Source organism: Pristiophorus japonicus, chromosome 4 (assembly GCF_044704955.1).
Source record: "Pristiophorus japonicus isolate sPriJap1 chromosome 4, sPriJap1.hap1, whole genome shotgun sequence".
Taxonomy (NCBI): Eukaryota; Metazoa; Chordata; class Chondrichthyes; family Pristiophoridae; genus Pristiophorus; species Pristiophorus japonicus.
The window spans coordinates 72,787,573-72,807,931 of NC_091980.1; the positions used below are offsets into that span (position 1 = coordinate 72,787,573).

Sequence of the window (20,359 nt, forward strand, 5' to 3'; positions counted from 1 at the left end):
CTCTTGATTACCTCCTTGAAAAATTCAATGAGGGTAGTGCATATGGACTTTAGCAAAGCTTAGACTGGTCACGAAGGTTAAAGCCCATGGGATCCAGGGCAAAGTGGCAAGTTGGATCCAAAATTGGCTTAGAGGTAGGAAGCCAAGGGTAATGGTTGATGGATGTTTTTGTGACTGGAAGGATGTTTCCAGTGGGATTCCACAGGGCTCAGTACTGGGTCCCTTGCTTTTTGAGGTATACATCAATGATCTAGATTTAAATATAGAAGTTTGATTAAGAAGTTTGCGGATGACACTAAAATTGGCTGTGTGGTTGATAATGAAGAGGAAAGTCATGGACTGCAGGAGAATATCAATGAACTTGGCAGAACAGTGGCAAATGGAATTTAATTCGGGGGTATGAGTTAATGCACTTGGGGAAGGCTAATAAGGAAAGGGTATGCATATTAAACGGTAGGCCACTTAGAAGTGTAGAAGAACAAAGGGACCTTGGAGTGCTTGTCCACAGATCCCTGAAAGTAGCAGGCCAGGTGGATAAGGTGGTTAAGAAGGCATATGGAATGCTTGCCTTTATTGGCCAAGGCATAGAATACAAGAGCAGGGAGATTATGCTTAAATTGTATAATACTCTGGTTGGGCCACAGCTGGAATACTGCGTGCAGTTCTGGTTGCCGTATTATAGGAAGGATGTGATTGCAGAGGAGATTTATCAGGAAGCTGCTGGAATGGAGAATCTTGGCTATGAGGACAGATTGGCTAGGCTTGGTTTGTTCTTATTGGAACAGAGGAGGTTGAGAGGAGACCTCATTGAGGTGTACAATATATTGAGGGGCCTGGATATAGTGGATAGTAAGGGCCTATTTCCCTTGGTGGAGGGGTCACCTACGAGGGGCCATAGTTTTAAGGTGGTTGGTGGAAGGTTCAGAAGGGATTTGAGGGGAAGCTTCTTCATGCAGTGGGTTGTGGGGGTCTGGAACTCGCTGCCTGGAAGGGTGGTGGATGCAGAAACCCTCATCACATTTAAAAGGTGCTTGGATGGGCACTTGAAGTGCCATAACCTGCAGGGTTATGGACCTAGAGCTGATAAGTGGGATTAGACTCGATAATATCTTGTTGGCTGACGCATGTACGACTGCAGGGAATCTAATACGGCCAGGGTGATCTGGACCAGTTTCAATCACCTGGATGGGTTGGAGAGGAATTTTCCCAGATTTTTTCGATCGCATGGCTCCAGTTGGGGGCGGAGTGTAGAATATTGCCGTGCAAGGGTTGTCTCAGTTGTGTGGGGCAGATTGGTTGGGTCGGATGCTTTTTATCCACCATTGTTCATTGTTCATAGGTTTATATGTGACCTTCAGGGCTGCTGACCGAGAGCCGTGTGGCTCTTTGTCGGCCGCCGCGGACACAAAGGGCAGAAATGGCGGCCTCCTGCGCTGTAGATTTCTATGTTTCCATGTTCTGTTTCTAAGAAGATGCAAACACTTGATCAGGATCGATAGAAATTTTATTCGTCCATTTATGTAGTCACGCTTCAGGAAAGCATGCTTGGCCCAACGTTATTCTGTGATAACAGAAATTATTTCTGCTAATCACAGCAACCTCGGCAAAGTGAAGTCGGACTAGTGACTACATTTCTGAGTGCATATACAGACAATACAGGCAAAGTGTTGTGAAAAATTGGCTAGAACTTTGGCTGCAGTCTTTTACTCTGTAAAGATAACACACTGGTAGACCAGGAATCGTGAAGAAGTCTTCCCTCTGGCACTACATGTACAACTTGAGGGTTGTACACAACCTATATCTGCCCAGTGGAATATTGGAGACCTGGGCTTTGCAGAGGGCATCTGCCTCATTAATACAAATATAGAAGACAAACAAAGAAAATTATCTCACGGATACAGCTAGAAAAATTGTGTTATGAGTAAAGACCTGTTCACCCATCACCCCTGTGCTTGATGACCTACATTGATTCCCAGTTAAGCAATGCCTTGATTTTTAAAATTCTCATCCTTGTTTGGAAATCCCTCCATGGCTTTGCCCCTCCCTATCCCTTTTCCATGCCTACAATCCTCCCAAGATATCTGCGCTCCTCCAATTCTGACCTCTTGAGCATCACCAATTTTAATCGCTCTATCATTGGCGGCTGTGTTTTCAGCTGCCATTTCCTCCCGACACACCTCCACCTCTCTCTCCTCCTTTAAGACACTCCTTAAAACCTACATCTTTGACCAAGCTTTCTGCCCCAATATCTCCCTATAAGAAAATAAGAAGTAGGAGTAGACCATTTGGCCCCTTGAGCCTGCCCCGCCCGCCATTCAATAAGATCATGGCTGATCTGATCATGGACTCAGCTCCACTTCCCTGTCCGCTCCCCATAACCCTTTACTCCCTTATCGCTCAAAAATCTGTCTATCTCCACCTTAAATATATTCAATGACCCAGCCTCCACAGCTCTCTGGGGCAGAGAATTCCATAGATTTGCAACCTTCTGAGAGAAGACATTTCTCTTCATCTCAGTTTAAATGGGTGGCCCCTTATTCTAAGATTATGTCCCCTAGTTTTAGTTTCCCCAATGAGTGGAAATACCCTCTCTGCACCCACCTTGTCGAGCCCTCTTATTATCTTATCAGTTTCAATAAGATCACCTCTCATTCTTCTGAACTCCAATGTGTATAGGCCCAACCTACTCAACGTATCCTCATAAGTCAACCCCCTCATCTCCGGAATCAACCTAGTGAACCTTCTCTGAACAGCCTCCAATGCAAGTATATCCTTTTAAATACGGAGACCAAAACTGAACGCAGTACTCCAGGTGTGTCCTCAACAATACCCTGTACAGTTGTAGCAGGATTTCTCTGCTGTTATACTCTATTCCCCTTGCAATAAAGGCCAACATTCCATTTGCCTTCCTGATTACTTGCTATTACCTGCATACCAATGTATTGTGTTTCATGCACAAGGACCCCCAACACTTGGCAATTTTTCTCCATTTAAATTATAATTTGCTTTTCTATTTTTTTCTGCCAAAGTGGATAACCTCACATTTTCCCACATTATACTCAATCTGCCAAATTTTTGCCCACTCACCTAGCCTGTCTATATCCCTTTGCAGATTTTTTGTGTCCTCACAATTTGTTTTCCCACCCATTTTTGTATCATCAGCATTTTTTTACACTCGGTCCCTTCATCCAAATCATTAATATAGATTTAAATACTTGAGGACCCAACACAGATCCCTGCAGCACCCCACTAGTCACTGTTTGCCAACTGGAAAATAACCCATTTATCCCGACTCTTTGTTTTCTGTTAGTTAACCAATCGTCTATCCATGCTAATGTATGAGCCCCAACCCCGTGAACTTTTATCTTGTGCAGTTACCTTTTATGTAGCACCTTATCGAATGCCTTCCGGAAATCCAAATACACCACATCCACTGGTTCCCCCTTATCCACCCTGCTTGTTACATCCTCAAAGAACGGCAGCAAATTTGTCAAACATGGTTTCCCTTTCATAAAACAATGCTGACTTTGCTTGATTGAATCATGCTTTTCCAAATGTCCCGCTACTGCTTCCTTAATAATGGATCTCAGCATTTTCTCAATGACAGATGTTGGGGCTATGGTTTCCTGCTTTTTGTCTGCCTCCTTTTTTAAATTTGCGATTTTCCAATCTGCTGGGACCGCCCCAAAATCCAGGGAATTTTGGTAGATTACAACCAATGCATCCACTATCTCTGCAGCCACTTATTTTAAGACCCTAGGATATAGGCCATCAGGTCCAGGGGACTTGTCTGCCTTTAGTCCCATTATTTTACCTAGTACTACTTTATTAGTGATGGTGATTGTGTTAAGTTCCTCCCTACCTATATCCCCTTGATTATCCACTATTGGGATGTTCTTGGTGTCTTCTACCATGCAGACCGATACAAAATATTTGTTCAACGTCTCTGCCATTTCCCTGTTCTCCATTATTATTTCTCCAGTCTCATCCTCCAGGGGACCAACATTTACTTTATAACCATTCTTTTCCTTTTTATGGACCTGTAGAAACTCTTATCTGTTTTTGTGTTTCGTGCTAGTTTACTTTCATAATCTATCTTCCCCCTCAATCATTTTTTTAGTCGTTCTCTGCTGGCTTTTAAAAATGTCCTAATCCTCTGGCCTCCCACTAGTCTTGGCTACATTGTATGCCTTTGTTTTCAGTGTGAAATCCTCTGTTATTTCCTTAGTTAGCCAAGGATGATTATCCCTTCTCTTGCAGTCTTTCCTTCTCATTGGGATCTATTTTTGTTGCAAGTTATGAAATATCTCATGTCTGTCACTGCTCATCAACCGTCCCATTCTTTAGTCTATTTTCCCAGTCCACTTTAGCTAACTCTGCCCTCATACCTTTGTAGTCTCCTTTATTTCAGCTTGGGACCCTGGTTTGAGAACCAACTTTCTCACCCTCCAACTGAATTTGAAATTCAACCATATTATGGTCACTCATTCCTTGAGGATCCTGCCTCATTACACAGTGCGAGATCTAAGATAGCCTGCTCTCTGGTTGGTTCCGCAACAAACTGTTCAAGGAAACTATCCCGATGCACTCTTAAGAACTCCTCCTCAAGGCTGCCCTGGCCAATTTGCTTTGTTTAATCAATATGAAGGTCAAAATCACCCATGATTATTGCTGTTCCTTTATTACAAGCCTCCATTAGTTCTTGATTTATTCTCCGTCCAACAGTGCAGCTACTGTTAGGGGGCCTATAGACTATGCCCACCAGCCCTGTGTCAAATAGTGTTTGATAACGTTGTTGTGATATGCCCTGGGACTTTTTACTATCTTAAAGTGCTATATAAATGCAATTTATTGTTATACTTAGTTGTACAAAAACCCAGTTAATGTTGACTCTGTTGAAGAAATGCATCTGGAAGATGAACAGCTGTAAATTGTGTTGTTTCACCTACTTGGACAGCATGTTGCAGGATGGTTGAGACTATGTCAGATGTCAAAGTTTGCATCAGAAAGATTATTGGAGCTTTTTAAATGCTTCATTCAATCAAGAAATGCAATGTAATTGGAGAAAAATAAATTTGAGACTTTTAAGGCAAGTGCTGACTGCTCTTGTATGGATCAGAAACATGGCAATCCAACAAAGTCTTCGACAAGATTGCTCTTTAACATCAGATGGTTTAACAAAATGAAGAATGAAAGTGTACTTTGGAAAACACAGATGTCACCATTGACGCTGACAGCCCCGAAGAGAAGATGGACTTGCACTGATCACATTCTATGAATGTCTGACACATAGATCCCGAAACAAACATAGAACGGTGCACATTGGAGAGGCCCGCCTAATTTGTAGAACAAAAATTGCGCTGAATACTTACCTCGCGATTCTCTGATATCTGTAGGCCGATTTCCAGGTCGGCGTGGCGCAGCAGGAGCTGCTGGGGGCGGAGCTACAGCCCTGCGCCAAAAACAGTGCCGGCAGCTGCGTTCGTGCGCAGTAGCTCCCGGCCCTCCCAGCGCGTCCTGTCTCTGGGGTGACGATCCTATCCCAGGCCAAAGGGACGTCGCCCCTATCCCGGACCAAATGGCCTGACGCATCTTACCTCATCGGCGGTGCCGCCTGGCCTCTCGCTGGGAGTGGGCCCTGCCCGAAGTCCTCCATTGGAGTCGGCGGCAGGGCCCACCCACCCGGCATCTCGTTGGGGGCGGGCCCCGCCCGAAGAGTCATCGGCGTCGGCAGCCCAGCATCGGCTGCGTGCGAGCCCCGCCTGAAGTCCTGTGCAGGGCCCGTTCACCACCTTCTCCCCCCCACTCTTCTTCCCCCCCCCCTCTTCTTCCCCCTCCTCTTCTCCCTGGTGCTGTAGTAGGTGAGTAGAAATAATTTTTTATTTATTGTTTTTAACATTTTTTTAATTTTTTAATTTTTTTGATTGATTTATTGATTTATTTATCATTTATTATTGATGATGGCTCTTTATTTGTTGAAGTGTTTAATGTTTGTAAACCCCCCTTCACCCCCCACCCGCATCTCTCGATCCCTACACCTGATTTATAAATGTAGGCAAGGTTTTTCTGAGCGTACAAAAATCTACACTTACTCCATTCTAAGTTAGTTTGGAGTAAGTTTTCGCAGCCTAAACTTGCAAAACAGGTGTAAGTGGCTGGATATGCCCCCTTTTTGGAAAAAAAAAATCTGTTCTAAAATGAAACTATTTTAACTCAATAGAACTGGAGCAAACTAAATGCTGAGAATTGCAATTTCTGAGATGCTGCATTCTAAACTAGTTGCTCCAAAAAAATAGGAGCAACTCAGGCCAAAACTTGAGCCCATGAGAGGAAAAAGCTAGAAGTCGACTAAGAGGAGTTCTACACAATAACAGTGGTTGCAGCTGTACTGAACTTGTAATTATGGGAGCTGGTGGCAAAACCCCAAGATGGAACTGTTGGTTATTGCCTTGTGCACCTCAAGGGTGCAGGAACAATTATGATGGTGATAGAAAATTGCAAATTTGTTTATCAGGGTATAGAGGAAGCTTATCTCTTGATCAAGGTTTTAGCACAGTCTAGAATCCTGTACTTGTAGGTTTAATCAAGGTGGTTTGAGCCATGCTGGAATCCAGAATAAAAATCTTGTATGTCTTGGAAAAATTGAATGATATTCCATAAGAACTGATCGTTTATAATTAGTTACTATGAAGCATAAAAAGAATTACTAAAAGCATATTTTATTTAAACATTTATAGAAGAGAGTTTGCCGTGGGTCATTTACCCTTCATAATAACACCTTTGGATTGATATAAATCTCCTGGTTATTGATGTGACAAATTCAGTTGGTTTCATCTTGCAAAATATTTTTGTGGCAGTTCATTGTATTGCTCATGCTGGGAATGAAACAGCCTTTAGTTTGATCAAGTACCAGAATTTTGGAAAACACTCCAGTCGTGGTATAGCTTCTAACATTAACCTGTTTGGCATTAAATTATATACACTTGCTTATTTTTCCGATTTACTCAACCACCTCTGGTACATTCTTAGAATTGACCAGAGGAGAATGAATATTTGTGTGTACAGTGCTACGTATCCTAACGGACATGACAAATTTATATGGGTGTGTGATATTCAAAGTCTGAACAACAAAATAAAGTACTTGTACCTCAAAGAATGTTGTGAGTAATTCAGTCAAGGAAGTTAACTAATTTGATTCTGATCTTTTGAAGTGAAGCCAGCAATTCCAACTCATGACTAGTGTTTCGTTCTTTTGAAAGTAAATATCCCCCTTAAGCTGTGCCTTTAAGGGCATGTACTTGCTCTTTTTTTCCCCCATTTTGTTTTGTTTGTTCTGTCACGTTAGCACCTGGTTATCCATACCCTGTGGCCAAGAGGGAAGGACATATTGCTTACTCCCAGCTACTGCCAGTCATCAACATTTCCCCTTCCTCATGAAGGGTGCTACCTATCTTCTAATTTGGTAGATGGAGTATAATGTCAGAAAGTCATGCACTTTGGCAGAAAAAAAATCAAAGAGCAAGTTATTATTTAAATGGAGAAAGATTGCAAAGTGCCACAGTACAGCGGGACCTGGGAGTACTTGTGCATGAAACACAAAAGGATAGTATGCAGATACAGCAAGTGTTCAGGAAGGCCAATGGTATCTTGGCCTTTATTGCAAAGGGGATGGAGTATAAACGCAGGCAAGTCTTGCTACAGCTATATAAGGCATTGGTGAGTCCACACCTGGAATACTGCATGCAGTTTTGGTTTCCATATTTACGAAAGGATCTACTTGCTTTGGAGGCATTTCAGAGAAGGTTCACAAGGTTGATTCCAGAGATGAGGGGGTTGACTTATAAGGAAAGGTTGAGTAGGTTGGGCCTCTACTCATTGGAATTCAGAAGAATGAGAGGTGATCTTCTCGAAACGTATAAGATTATGAGGGGGCTTGACAAGGTGGATGCAGAGAGGATGTTTCCACTGATAGGGGAGACTAGAACTAGAGGGCACAATCTTAAAATAAGGGCTCGCCCATTTAAAACAGAGATGAGGAGAAATTTCTTAGGGTTGTGGATCTGTGGAATTTGCTGCCTCAGAGAGCTGTGGAAGCTGGGACATTGAATAAATTTAAGAGAGAGATAGACAGTTTCTTGACCAATAAGGGGTTATTGGGAGCAGGCAGGGAAGTGGACCTGAGTCCATGATCGGATGAACCAAGATCGTATTAAATGGCGGAGCAGGCTCGAGGGGCCGTATGGCCTACTCCTGCTCCTATTTCTTATGTTCTTGTATGTGGAGTATAAATCTCGCAACAAAAATGAGCATCATCATGCAAAGGCAGGTACTGTAACTATTTTCAAATGGAGCTTTTTGCCCAATCTTCCTTGCATCATTATTCTGAATGATAGTTGTATTCTAGTTTATTGATGCAATTGGTGGAAAAATTGTGCGGCGCAGCACTGGCTAAATTTTCATGCCCATCTTATGATCTTATCTGCTCCTTTCTCAGCTAGCCCATACAGTTTGTTGAGTTTCAGCTGTTCCTGGTGGAATACTACTCATGTACATTTAACAAAAAATGCATTGCATTTAAACTTGGGAGTAATGTTAACAGTAAGTGCGTGATTTCTAACTGACCTGAAATATATGTCAGGGATGGGAGTAACTCTATCGAACTGACATGTTACGGTGCTGGAAAAATAGTACTGGATCTTTTTTTAACCGTTCACTTATATTGTCGTAGAATTTCTGTTTATAGCATGTTTCAGACAATTATAAAATTTTCAATGGTGAGGTCTTACCAGGGAACAGTTGGCACTGGGAAACTCCAATAACATTGTGTTTTGTTACAATAAAATGATTACCAGGGGTCATGAATTCACTGATCCAAGAACTGTTATGTACTAGTCTTGGGTCTGGACCATATAGATCTAACTGGCATAACCACAGGCTGCTATGAAATATGGAAACCTGTATCAACATACATGTGTGGAACATTGGGACATCATGATGTGCGGCTTCAGGGCAGGGTATCTGAGAGAGGGTTTACAACGGAAGCATTGACCTGCCCTTTTTTCATGCTGATGGACTTGCAGTATATTTATAGCATTTTCTGTTTTTATTTTATGAGTTTAATGCACACATTTTGTCTTTGGAATGATTCATGGCAAGGAATTGGAAAAACTAACTTGGGTCGAAGATTCTCTAGAACACCCCAAATAACAACAACAACTTTTACTTATATAGCGCCTTTAACATAGTAAAACATCCCAAGGCACTTCATGTCAGTGTTACAAGACAAAACAGATAAATTTGACGCCAAGCCACATAAGAAATTAAGACAGATGGCCAAAAGCTTGGTTAAAGAGGTAGGTTTTAAGGAGCGTCTTAAAGGAGGAGAGAGACGGAGAGGTTTAGGGAGGGAGTTCCAGAGCTTAGGGCCCAAACAGCTGAAGGCATGGCCACTGATGGTTGAGCAGTTAAAATGAGGGATGTTCAAGTGGACAGAATTTGAGGAACGCAGACATCTTGTGGGATGTCTGAAACAATTCTAGCGTGTTTGTAAGAATGTCCTATTTTATATGGTTGTTTTCAACATTAAATTATAAAGTTATAAAGCAAACCGAGACTTCTGTGTATTACTGTCATCACATTGTACTCGCACTGCTGGTTTCCTGGGGTACTGGTGACAGTAAATATAAACAGCTGCTACTGGCAGGGTTTGGTTAGGGTCCACTAATTTGGGTCATAACTTTTTTTTCAACCCACCTGCTGTACACGCCAATATGCTTTTGACCTTTTGTGGCTTGTGCAGACCTTCCCCTGATATCGGGGAAAGCACCAGCCAGACTAGCAAAGTTCCAACTTCATACTAGCTATGAATGTATGAGGGCTTTAAAGTCAGAATCTTGGTATAAGCAGGACAGCTTCAATAGCGAGTGAACCATATTATATGACATAATATAGTGGAGAATAAAGAAAAAATAAATCTATTATCTAATTGTATGCTCTGAATTAGAACCCAGGATAATTGCAAAGGAACAAAAGAGGACTCTGAATAGCTACAATATAGGCCTCTTCTGTAGAAGAGGTTGGGGATAATATTCGATTTCCCCCTCCTTATGTTGGCCAGAAACATACTGTGCCAGTACAGTTCTGTTGAATCATTGCAAATTACAGAAGCCTTTTAAGCTTGCTGTTTTCAGTGATGTGCTTGTCATTTGTAAGAGTGTGCAGACTGCTGTCGTGTCATCAGCTTGCTGAAGGCCCCAGGAGAGTTTTCAGCCTCCATTTTAATCAGTATTTCTATTTCTTTCTCTGTGTGGACTGTTGCAGAGGCTTGGATCTGTTCAGGACTTGGTCAGCCATGTTGATCTATTTTTAAAAAGGCAAAGCGCAAAGCACACAGCAATTCTATCATTTAACAGTGATACAGAACATAAACCAGTCTGATCAACCTGCTGTTTCACATTTTCTATGGTTTTGATAAAGGAAGCCAAATACTCATATTACAGATTTCATGTGTGTTCAAGAAAGGTTGCTGGAATGCCTTTATTGCTTTTTTATCATGGTTACCTCTGAGTAACTGATTAAGTAGTTTACTGAACACCCCAGAGATGTTGGCAATGTTCCTGATGTTGTGAAATTATTTATAGTGAGGTTGTTCAGACAAATTGTCTCCCTAGTTTTTTAACCATACTCTGATGTGGTTCCAGAACAGATTCAATAATTATTAAGGTAGGTGCAAGTGACCTGCACTTGCGGCGTTTTGTAATCATTGGAGAACATGCTGAGAAAGCACTGGTGGAGGGGGGGAATTTAGAAAGTATTTTACTGATCTATTCCCACTGGCTAGACCTTGTCTAGAGGTATCCAAGCTATTTTGAAAAGCTCTGGCCAGTAGCTGTGATTCACTGAGGAGTGGACTGTGAAGAGTACAGTTGTTGAATTGAGATTTGGTGTGTAAAATTTACTAACTGAAATTCTGGAATTCTCATTTTAAAAATGAAAAATTTTGAAATCTTTGGCTTTTTACTTGTAGTTGAGTACTATCTAATCCTGATCAAAGTAGTTTTTGTGATTAAAAGTAATTGGCTGGAGCAACATAAAATAATTCAGTGAAGTGGAAATTTATTGATCAAAAAAATTCAACTAAACAGGTATTTAGAATGATGTAACTTTGAATTAAGGGTAGACTGTAGTCGTTAGGTTTGTCTGATTTTAACAATGGCAGATAGTTTCATTTTGTCATCGTGGTATTTTCATTTGTTTGTTTCCCCAGAGAGTGGTGCAGATGTTTAAAATCTTCTGTTTGCTAATCTTTAATTAAAAAGCCAAATGTTAGATTTAGGGATAGGGCTGGATGAAGAAAGATAGCCTTTAATTCAATCTTCCTATTCTGCCCTGTGTGTATTTTACAATCTGCTTGGGATCCTAATTCTTCTAATTCCTTCTGCTTAACTACCCCCTCCCCAACCAGTGGCACAATTTCTTCCCTGCCTCACAGTTCCTTTGTTGCTTTTTAAACTGCCCATATAAAACAAAATGACTGCAGCAGGTGGAGCAACTGATTTGGCCAAATGTGTGGTCCTGTCTGTTTACTGATTGCCTTTGCCTGTTTGATTCAGATTGAAGCCTCTACAACTAATCAGCATAGCTAAATAATTTACTGCCAAAATGTGCAGAAACATGACTTAAGAAAACTTCTGAAATGCATCCTTTAAGGTACACTCTAAGACAGCTTCTTAAAGCATGAAGCCAGTTAGTATATCCACATCTACGCAAGATGTTCTCTATTCTGTTTTTTTTTAATGCCTGACCAGTGAGGACAAGATTTTAATAAAAATATACAATATAATATAACATTACTTAAATCTTTTGAAATTCTGACATGTTTCAAAGTTGCTGTACTTGAGTTGCAAATAATTGTATACACAATTCTGTTTAAAACTGACAATCATGAAGGGGAATTGAAAATACTGAGACCCCAATAAATGATTATATGAGACTCCCGAAACAAGCACTCTACCTCCGAGCTACGTCACGGCAGGCAAGCTCCAGGAGGGCAGAGAAAACACTTCAAGGACACCCTCAAAGCCTCCTTGGGAAAAAATGGAACATCCCCACGGACTTTTGGGAATCCCTGGCCCAAGACCGCTCAAAGTAAAGGAGAAGGCGCCAAACACTTTGAGTCTCTTCGCTGGGAGCACACGGAAGCCAAGTACTAACAGCAGAAGGAGAGTACGACAAATCCAAGCACCCCACCCATCCGCCCCTCAAACCACCATCTGCCCCACCTGTGACGGAGACTAGATCATGCATTGGTCTCATCAGTCACCTTAGAACTTATTTTAGTGTGGAAACAAATCATCCTCGACTCCGGGCGACTGCCTAAGAAGAAGAGATATGAGCATTGGAGACTGTGCAAAAGACATTAATATATTTTAGTATGGCAGTAACTTATATATTGTATCTCTATATACTTCAACACTTAATTTTACTGCAGATATTGATTTGGGGCTAAATTAATTAGTTTTTAATTGGAAAATGATTTTAAGTGGTAATAAGTCAGGGTGCTGAAGTCTACCTAATTTTGAATGAAAGCTATAGAAGTAGCAAAAAGGAAACTTTTCACTGATAATTCAAATTTCCAAGTAAGGAGACCTTTTTCTTTATAATGCTATATGAGAAGTGTATAATTAGTTCTGAAGTAATTTCATTGCTATGCTTGTCCATTAGTCTGTTTCACAGTTACCTGTGCGTTGTTAATAGAGATTTTTTTCTGCAGTCACTTGGAATTACCCAGTCTCCTTTGAATGCTGGCCTAACTGAGGCAAAAGATTATAATTAATTTATTTGTGCGTACATAATTTTTTGTTTCTGTAATTTGTTACCACCTTGGTTTTTTTCCCCTCCCCTTTCTGATCTTGTCAGTGACATCCCTCTGCTTTGGTAGTGTAGTGTTTATAGTAACAACCAGGGATCCTGAGTTAAACTCCCATTATTGTGAAATTTGATTAAATAAATCTGTTTATTTGTGAGCTGGAACACAAAAATAACCATGAAACCTACCAGAATCATAAAACAGTACAGCACAGAAGGAGACCATTTGGCCCATTGAGTCTGTGCTGGCTCTTTCAAAGAGCAATTCAGGTAGTCCCACTCTCCCGCTCTTTATCCATATCCCTGCAATTCTTTCTCCTTCAAGTATTTATTCAATTCCCTTTTGAAGGCTATTATTGAATGTGTTTCCACCACCCTATTAGGCAGTGTATTCCAAATCCTAACCACTCGCGTAACGTTTTTCCTCATGTTACCTCTGATTCTTTGGCCAATCACCTTAAATCTGTTCTCCCTCGCTATTGACCCTTCAGCCATTGCTGCCTCCTTACGAGCAGCACCCACAACTGTCCCATCCTTTTCTCTCTCTCTCTCTCCCTGCCTGACCGTTCTTTCCTGTCATCATGCCTCCTTTCATCTCTCTTCTCTTGGATACTGTGCCTTCCCAAATCCCTACCCCAATCCTTCATTACTCAAAAGACCTTTCTATTTTCCAGCTGCTGTCCTAGGCTTGACTTCCTCTTGCGTAAGCCAACAGCTTCCCTCTGTGCCTCTCTTGGCGTCCTACAATGGGCCCATCGAGACACTTGCCGCTGCCTCCTTTCGAGCGACGCCCACAACTGTCCCATCCTACTCTCTTGCCGACCTTTCCACCCAGCGTGTCCACTGGGGACTAACCTTGCCAATCTACCCTCCATCCAACTCATCCCCGCCCAGCGCTGACTCGGTGGACACTGGCAGTGGGGCAGCCATCCCCGACCCACTCCGCATATCCTTCCAGAATGTCCATTTATTTACGAACAAGGCCCTTCCCATCCATGAGCTTATCGTGGATGATTGCTTCGATATCATGGTGAAACTTGGCTTATCCTTAAATGAAGCCTCCACGTCTGGCTATACCTTCCACCACTAGCCCCGCTCAGACTGCCATGGTGGCTGTGTGGCTCTCAGCAGCAAATCACACTTTCATCTGTCCCCCTACTTCTCGGGCACTTTCCCCTCCTTTAAGCTCTCGCCTTATTCCACTTCTCTCACCTCGCATTTAAAATTCTCGTTCTGTACCGCCCAACAAGCTACCATAAAGATGTTACTACTATGTTTATCATTATATCTTTACTGCTTTCCTCCCTCAGCCTCTGCACCGAACGACGTCTCATCCTCGGGGATTTCAACCTTCATCTCAATTCATCATGCTCTCTCTACTGTTGAGTTCACTGTCCTCCTATCCTCCCTTAATCTCTCCCTTAATGTAAACTCCCCAACCCATATTCCCGAGACCTTGCCATCTCTCGTGGCCTCGCTACTCCCATCGTATCAATCACTGATAAGGCCATCTCTTACCACTTCCACGTATCGCTCTCCACCCACATCCCCCTTCCACGCTGTGTCTGCACCTGGAAAAAATAACTCCAACTCTCTTGCAACTGCACTTATTTCCTACATTTCTGACTTTATTTTAGATTTCCGACACTTGCGGTTTCCCCCCCTTTTATTGGTAATTAACTGTTCGATATGCGTCCTTTGTAAGTGAATATATCTTTACATTCAGTATTGACACAATTTGATGTTCCTCACTTGGGAAATCTAAATATAACATGGTTGAAATGAATTTGAGATTGTAACATCATTCTGAATTATTCTGTGTTGCAGGTGTATGTTGAATTTGATGATTCGCGATGGAAAAAACACGCCTGGGTGAAGGTTTATGCTGAAGATGTCCTTGTTTTCCTTGTGGAGCATACTCTGGTGTGGGCCCCCAGAAAGGAACCAGTACTCTTACAAGGAGGAAGGACTAATGGAAGCCAATGGCCTGCATTGGTAAGAAAATTCTTGTCTTTTCTACAATTCAGAGTACAGTGTTTGCTGCATTTTCTAGCCCACTTGTTGATGGTTGAACTGTTTCTAATAACTGCATTCTTTGTCTAAGGCCTTGGAAAACCAATTTTTGCAATTGTGACTTCTAGTGAGTATGGGTAGGATTGAACTGTATCAACTCAATTGAAGCAAGACCTGATGGCTAGTCCTGATTTGTTTGCATTGAATGAGATTTCACGTCAGCAATTTGTAAACTTCGCTTGTTCATGTTAAAGTTATAATGCACTTTCAGTAGGCTCAGAAAATTATTTCATTTGTACACCTGTTGTGCAATTTTAACGTGAAAAAAAATGGGTAATGTGAAATCCCACTCCCTGCTTAGTGCACTTGGATTATACTGAACTCTCAATCCTTGATTCTTCAGAATGATGGCAATTTAGTATTGTGTTCCTCTATGCAAGCTGTATCATCTTCATCACTAAGTGTTTGGTGTGACTGCTCTTATTTTTGTACATGGATGGTTCTGTCTAGCACAATTTCTATTTAACACGATTTCCATTGACATCTCAGTCCCTAGAATGTGATAACAGATGTAGCAACTGTGGATGCTTTGTCTATGTGGGCTATAGCCAACAACTCCAGGTGCTTGATGAATGATATGCTTTGTATCTGGGAATATATTTTCTCATTAGTTTGTCCTGATTTTAATTGCAATGACTCTGAATGCCATCTGCAAGAGTGACCAGTCAGTCTGATCTCTTGTGTAACTAAGCCTGTGTCTATTCATTTCTACAATGCGCTCTCAATCTGTTTGCAAACTCTGGAATCAAATGAAGACCCAATTCATACCAGGAGTTTCTCCATCTGTTGGATCACTGTCATTTTTGTGATGTATAATTCATTTATTTTTTGTTTTGTATTTGCAGACATATAAAGCACTGGTGGATAAAATTGGGTTGGGCTCCATCGTTCCAGTTGAGTTCTTTGGTGACAGGGTAACAAATTTTGCTACTGATGGTGCTACCCTTCGACTGTTTAAGGTAAAAAAAAATCGTATTTTTGCTGCATGTACCATGTTTTTTAAAGAGAGTAATTAAGTTCACTACAGACTCGGTCTACTTATGCAATGCCATCACAACTGTAAATCATAATGCTTAGTCTCTCATTTGTTAATTGTTCACACTATTTCTGGGCAAGCCATTTTTTAGTTCAGGACTTTAACTTTCAGTGATTGTTCTATGTGTGTCCATAGCTCTGAATGGTTTCCTTACTAAGTTGATACTCCCATCAACTGTCTAATTCCTTGGATGCATGTATTGTAGTTTTGGAACTTAAGCTTATTTCAAATGATCAAAAAATGACTTGTGTTGGCATTGGCTTTAAAACTGAGTGAAAACCATCAACCAGTGTAGATTTTGTTGGTTTATTTTACCGGCACTTATGACGATTGTATTACATATTGGATTGTGGGCTTCAATTTTGAATTTGCCCTGATCGCCCATGTGCGCTTATAACCAGTTTGGGGATTTAATAACCTGTATGTTAAAATACTAATCTGAAAGTTTACTTCAGTGTAATTGATGCAAATATTATGGGCTCAATTTTCCCCAGTTATCTGCACTGTTTTTTTGCGTGCGCAGTACTTTTTGGCGTAAATTAAAATATCCAGATTTCCCCAAAGTTTTGGCGCCAATGTAACTCAGTTAGGTACAATTTTTTTAGATTAGTATTTTTTTTGCATCATATGGGGTGTAACCTGATGTGTGTGCCAATTTTTCACATTTAAGCAAGTTTAGTCAACTTACATTTTTCCTAGGACTTGCGTATGTGACCACTCCCAAAAAACCTTCTGGGCACTTAAGGAAAACCAGCCCACATTAAAAAAAGACGCCATTGTTTTTAGGTGAAGTTTTGGAGGGTGTCAAGAAGGCAAAGAATATGCATCATGAAGCTTAAATTTTTCATAGTCCAATACAAAAATGGAAGTCTAATACAATTCTTTAATTTTTGATTTTTTTTTCCCCCCAAAGTACCACGTCACCACAGAACGTCTCCTCACCGGGCTCGAGGGTCGGAGCGTCAGCCGGCAGAATCCCTCCCTCACTCAGATACGGGCTTGGGGCTCGGCTTCAAAAGAAGTGTGGGGGCGCGGGGAGTGCGAGACATTGAGCCTGTGTCCGGGCGAGGGAACGATTCTGCCGGCTGACCCTCGAGCCCGGTGAGGAAACGTTCAGTCGGTGGTTGGGTGGTGGTACTTTTGGGGGGGGGGGGGGGGGGGGGCGGGGAAATCAAAAATTGAAGAATTGCACTAGCCTTCGTTGCCCCAAATGTCTTCATTGAATGCCAAGCTTCCCGTTCTAAGCAAGCCTATTGCGCAAGACCAGGGTGTGGTCCATACTAGGGGAGGGAGGGAGAGAGAGAAGGAAGAAAGTTTGAGTGCATTGTTCTGCTGTTTTGAGCTTCTTGCAAAGCTACAATTTAATTATGGGGGTAATATTGACACTGCTATACCTTGTGCAAGCTTTCTGCATGGTGGTGCTGCGGAGGAGAAGATTGATTACACATCATCCCATGAGGAACCTCAGAGCACATAGGATGATGGGCAGGAGGCCTTACCCACATCGGGTACATTGAGACAGGCATTCATATCTGCACCTGAGTGATGCAGACTGTGTGAGAAGACAGCGTTTCCGCAAAGAAGTTGTAACCGAGATCTGAGTGTTAGTAAAAGCAGACCTGCACCCTAGAAGCGTCAGAAGGACTGCTTTGTCAGTTGAAGTAAAGGTTACAGCTGCACTTTCATTTTATGCATCTGGATCATTCCAGGCCACAATTGGGATGATTGCACCATTTCTCAACATGCAACACACACCTGCATTCGGCAGGTGACTACTGCACTATATGTCTTGAGGAATGACTACATAAAGTTCCGCATGACCGCCCAGGCATTGCGTGACAGGGTTGTGGGCTTCTCCAGGATTGCTGGCTTCCCAAAGGTACAGGACTGCATTGATTGTGTCCCCACGTCATCTTGCAAGCACCATTGGAGGATTCCGAGATGTACAGGAACAGAAAAGGCTTCCACTCCGTGAATGTGCAGCTCGTTTGTGACGACATGCATCGCATCATGGCAGTTGATGCGAAGTACCATGGGAGCACCCATGATGCGTTCATCCTACGTGAGAATGCTATATCCGCCATGTTTCAGCAGCAACCAGAAGGGCAGAGCTGGCTACTGGGAGACAAACGGTACAGTCTCGCTAGCTGGCTCATGACATCCTTACGCGTAACCCGGATGGAAGCTGACCGGGAATGCAACATGTCGCACATTGCAACACGCAGCATAAGAGTGCACCATTGGTATTTTGAAGCAGCGTTTCCGATACCTGGATCATTCCAGGGCTACTTGCAGTACTCCCCTGAGATTGTCGGTCAGTTCACTGTTGTGTGCTGCATGCTGCATAACTTAGCCATCATGAGGCAGCAGTAGCTGGTAGTAGAAGACCCACCTGAGGTGAGAGTGGCTGATGAGGAGGAGCATGCAGATGAGGAGGAGGAAGCCATGCAGTTACCTGAACCCGGAGCACGACGGCAGAGGAGGGCGAGCGTCATGTCCCTTTAACGATTGCTCGAGCCTTGTGCCAGCAGCTCATCCGCGAATGCTTTGCTGCCTGAAGACTCAGCGGCAACTATTCCAAATGGACCATGTTTACTGTTTGGACCTGTTCCTTAATGTTGCATTGTGTTAATGGAACAAATAATGGAAAGGATGATTCTTTAATTTAAAACGTTGTGTAAATAATGGAAATAATTCAGTTAGAAACATAGAAAATAGGTGCAGGAGTAGGCCATTCGGCCCTTCTAGCCTGCACCGCCATTCAATGAGTTCATGGCTGAACATTCAACTTCAGTACCCCATTCCTGCTTTCTCGCCATACCCCTTGATCCCCCTAGCAGTAAGGACCTCATCTAACTCCTTTATAGAAACATAGAAAATAGGTGCAGGAGTAAGAAAATAGGTGCATATTTTATTCAAAAGTTTAACACTTGTTTGCACTTAACTTCAATAAAAATATTCTTCTATCAAACTTTAAGCTATTCAGTTAAGATCACGTTCAAACTTTAAGATCACTTATAAACTTTTAAACTTGTAAATTTACATAATTTGCAAAAAAACTTTTGAGAACAGTTACAACTGTAACAACAATAATAACATCTCTCCTCCACCTTATTCTAAGACCGCCCGCTGCGCTTGGTCTTGGTGACTTCACTCCTGCCTGCAGGCAGTGGTGTAGCGTTTCTCGGGTTGGTACCAAGCTTATTCTTTCGAACATCTTTGGTAATGCGCACTTCTTGATGGGAGGCGTGTTGACAGGTGGTAATGTGGAAGGCCCAGCTTGGGCCTCTTCGGGGGCTGGTCTGGGGATTGGAATGAGAGTGGCAGTTGATTCTGTCAATGGCTGCGGGGTCTGGGCGTGTTCCCTTATTGCAGCAGCTAACTCCGACATTCCCTCCCTCATGTGCCCCGACAGTGTCTCAGTGCCATTCTCTCCTTCATGTACCCGGACAGTGTTCCCATTTCTTGAGTGTTGTTACTTCTCCCGACAGTCCCGATACCTCATCACCCACCTCATTGATGGTATCCAGAAGTGATCACGTAAAGTCAATGCCCTCCCCACTCATAGCCATCATCTGAACCACATCTGTTAGATCTTGCACCTCAGGAGAGCACTGTTGAGCTTGCCTTCCCCTCACCCTGGGTGTGGCTCGCTGCATCCCACTGGGACCCGCAGCCTCGGACTGTGCAAAACCATGGAATGTCCCAACACTCGTACCGCTCAGGAAAGGGGCTGGCACCTGAATGGACGGCAGCTGCATCTCCTCCAGAGTGAGTACAACAGTGGGGGCTTCATCCTCCCCTTGCCCCTCACCCTCTCTCTTGGTCTGGAAGGTGGGATTGGAAGATGTTCTCCACTTCAGGCTCGTCCTTGTTTGAATCATCATCTGCATCGGCTCCAGTCTCGTCAGGGTTGGCCTCAAGTTATGCAAAATATAACCACACAGACAAATGGTTAGCTGCAGAGGAGGGGACAGGATGGCATGAGTAGGCTCACACAATGCAGGCAGCAGGCTCATTTGACTGACCACGATGAATGATAACACATTTCATCAACCGAAGAATAGCTGACAGAGACATCCCCATGAAACGAAGCTTGTACTTGACTTTTAGCGCAGCCAGAATGTGGAATTTGCAGGACTTGCCTTCTCCCTCACGTGTGGGCCCAGCTTGTGCAGTGGTGGTTGCTTTTCTCCAGGCAGGACCCATAAAAGCAGCAATCCTCATCTTTCAAGTATGTCAATGGGTGCAGATTTGCTGGGCCGCCTCCTGTTTGAGTTCTCTCTTGTTGTGTGCCATCTTCCTCTGCAAAGATGAAAATATAACTTTGAGAGAGGGTGTCTTTCTGCTGGGTGGGACACACAGGTGGTCACATTTACAATT

General features: G+C 42.7%; 1 protein-coding gene across 2 annotated transcripts in view; it reads left to right on the top strand.

Moving 5' to 3' along the window:
* LOC139262960 (lysine-specific demethylase 3B-like) overlaps nucleotides 1-20,359 on the top strand; it is a 166,709-nt gene that overhangs the window by 14,587 nt on the left and 131,763 nt on the right. For both annotated transcript variants that reach the window (XM_070878346.1, XM_070878347.1), the window contains exons 2-3: nucleotides 14,695-14,862; nucleotides 15,786-15,899. In XM_070878346.1, the coding sequence (XP_070734447.1) occupies nucleotides 14,695-14,862; nucleotides 15,786-15,899 (282 nt within the window). The remainder of the gene's footprint in view (nucleotides 1-14,694; nucleotides 14,863-15,785; nucleotides 15,900-20,359) is intronic.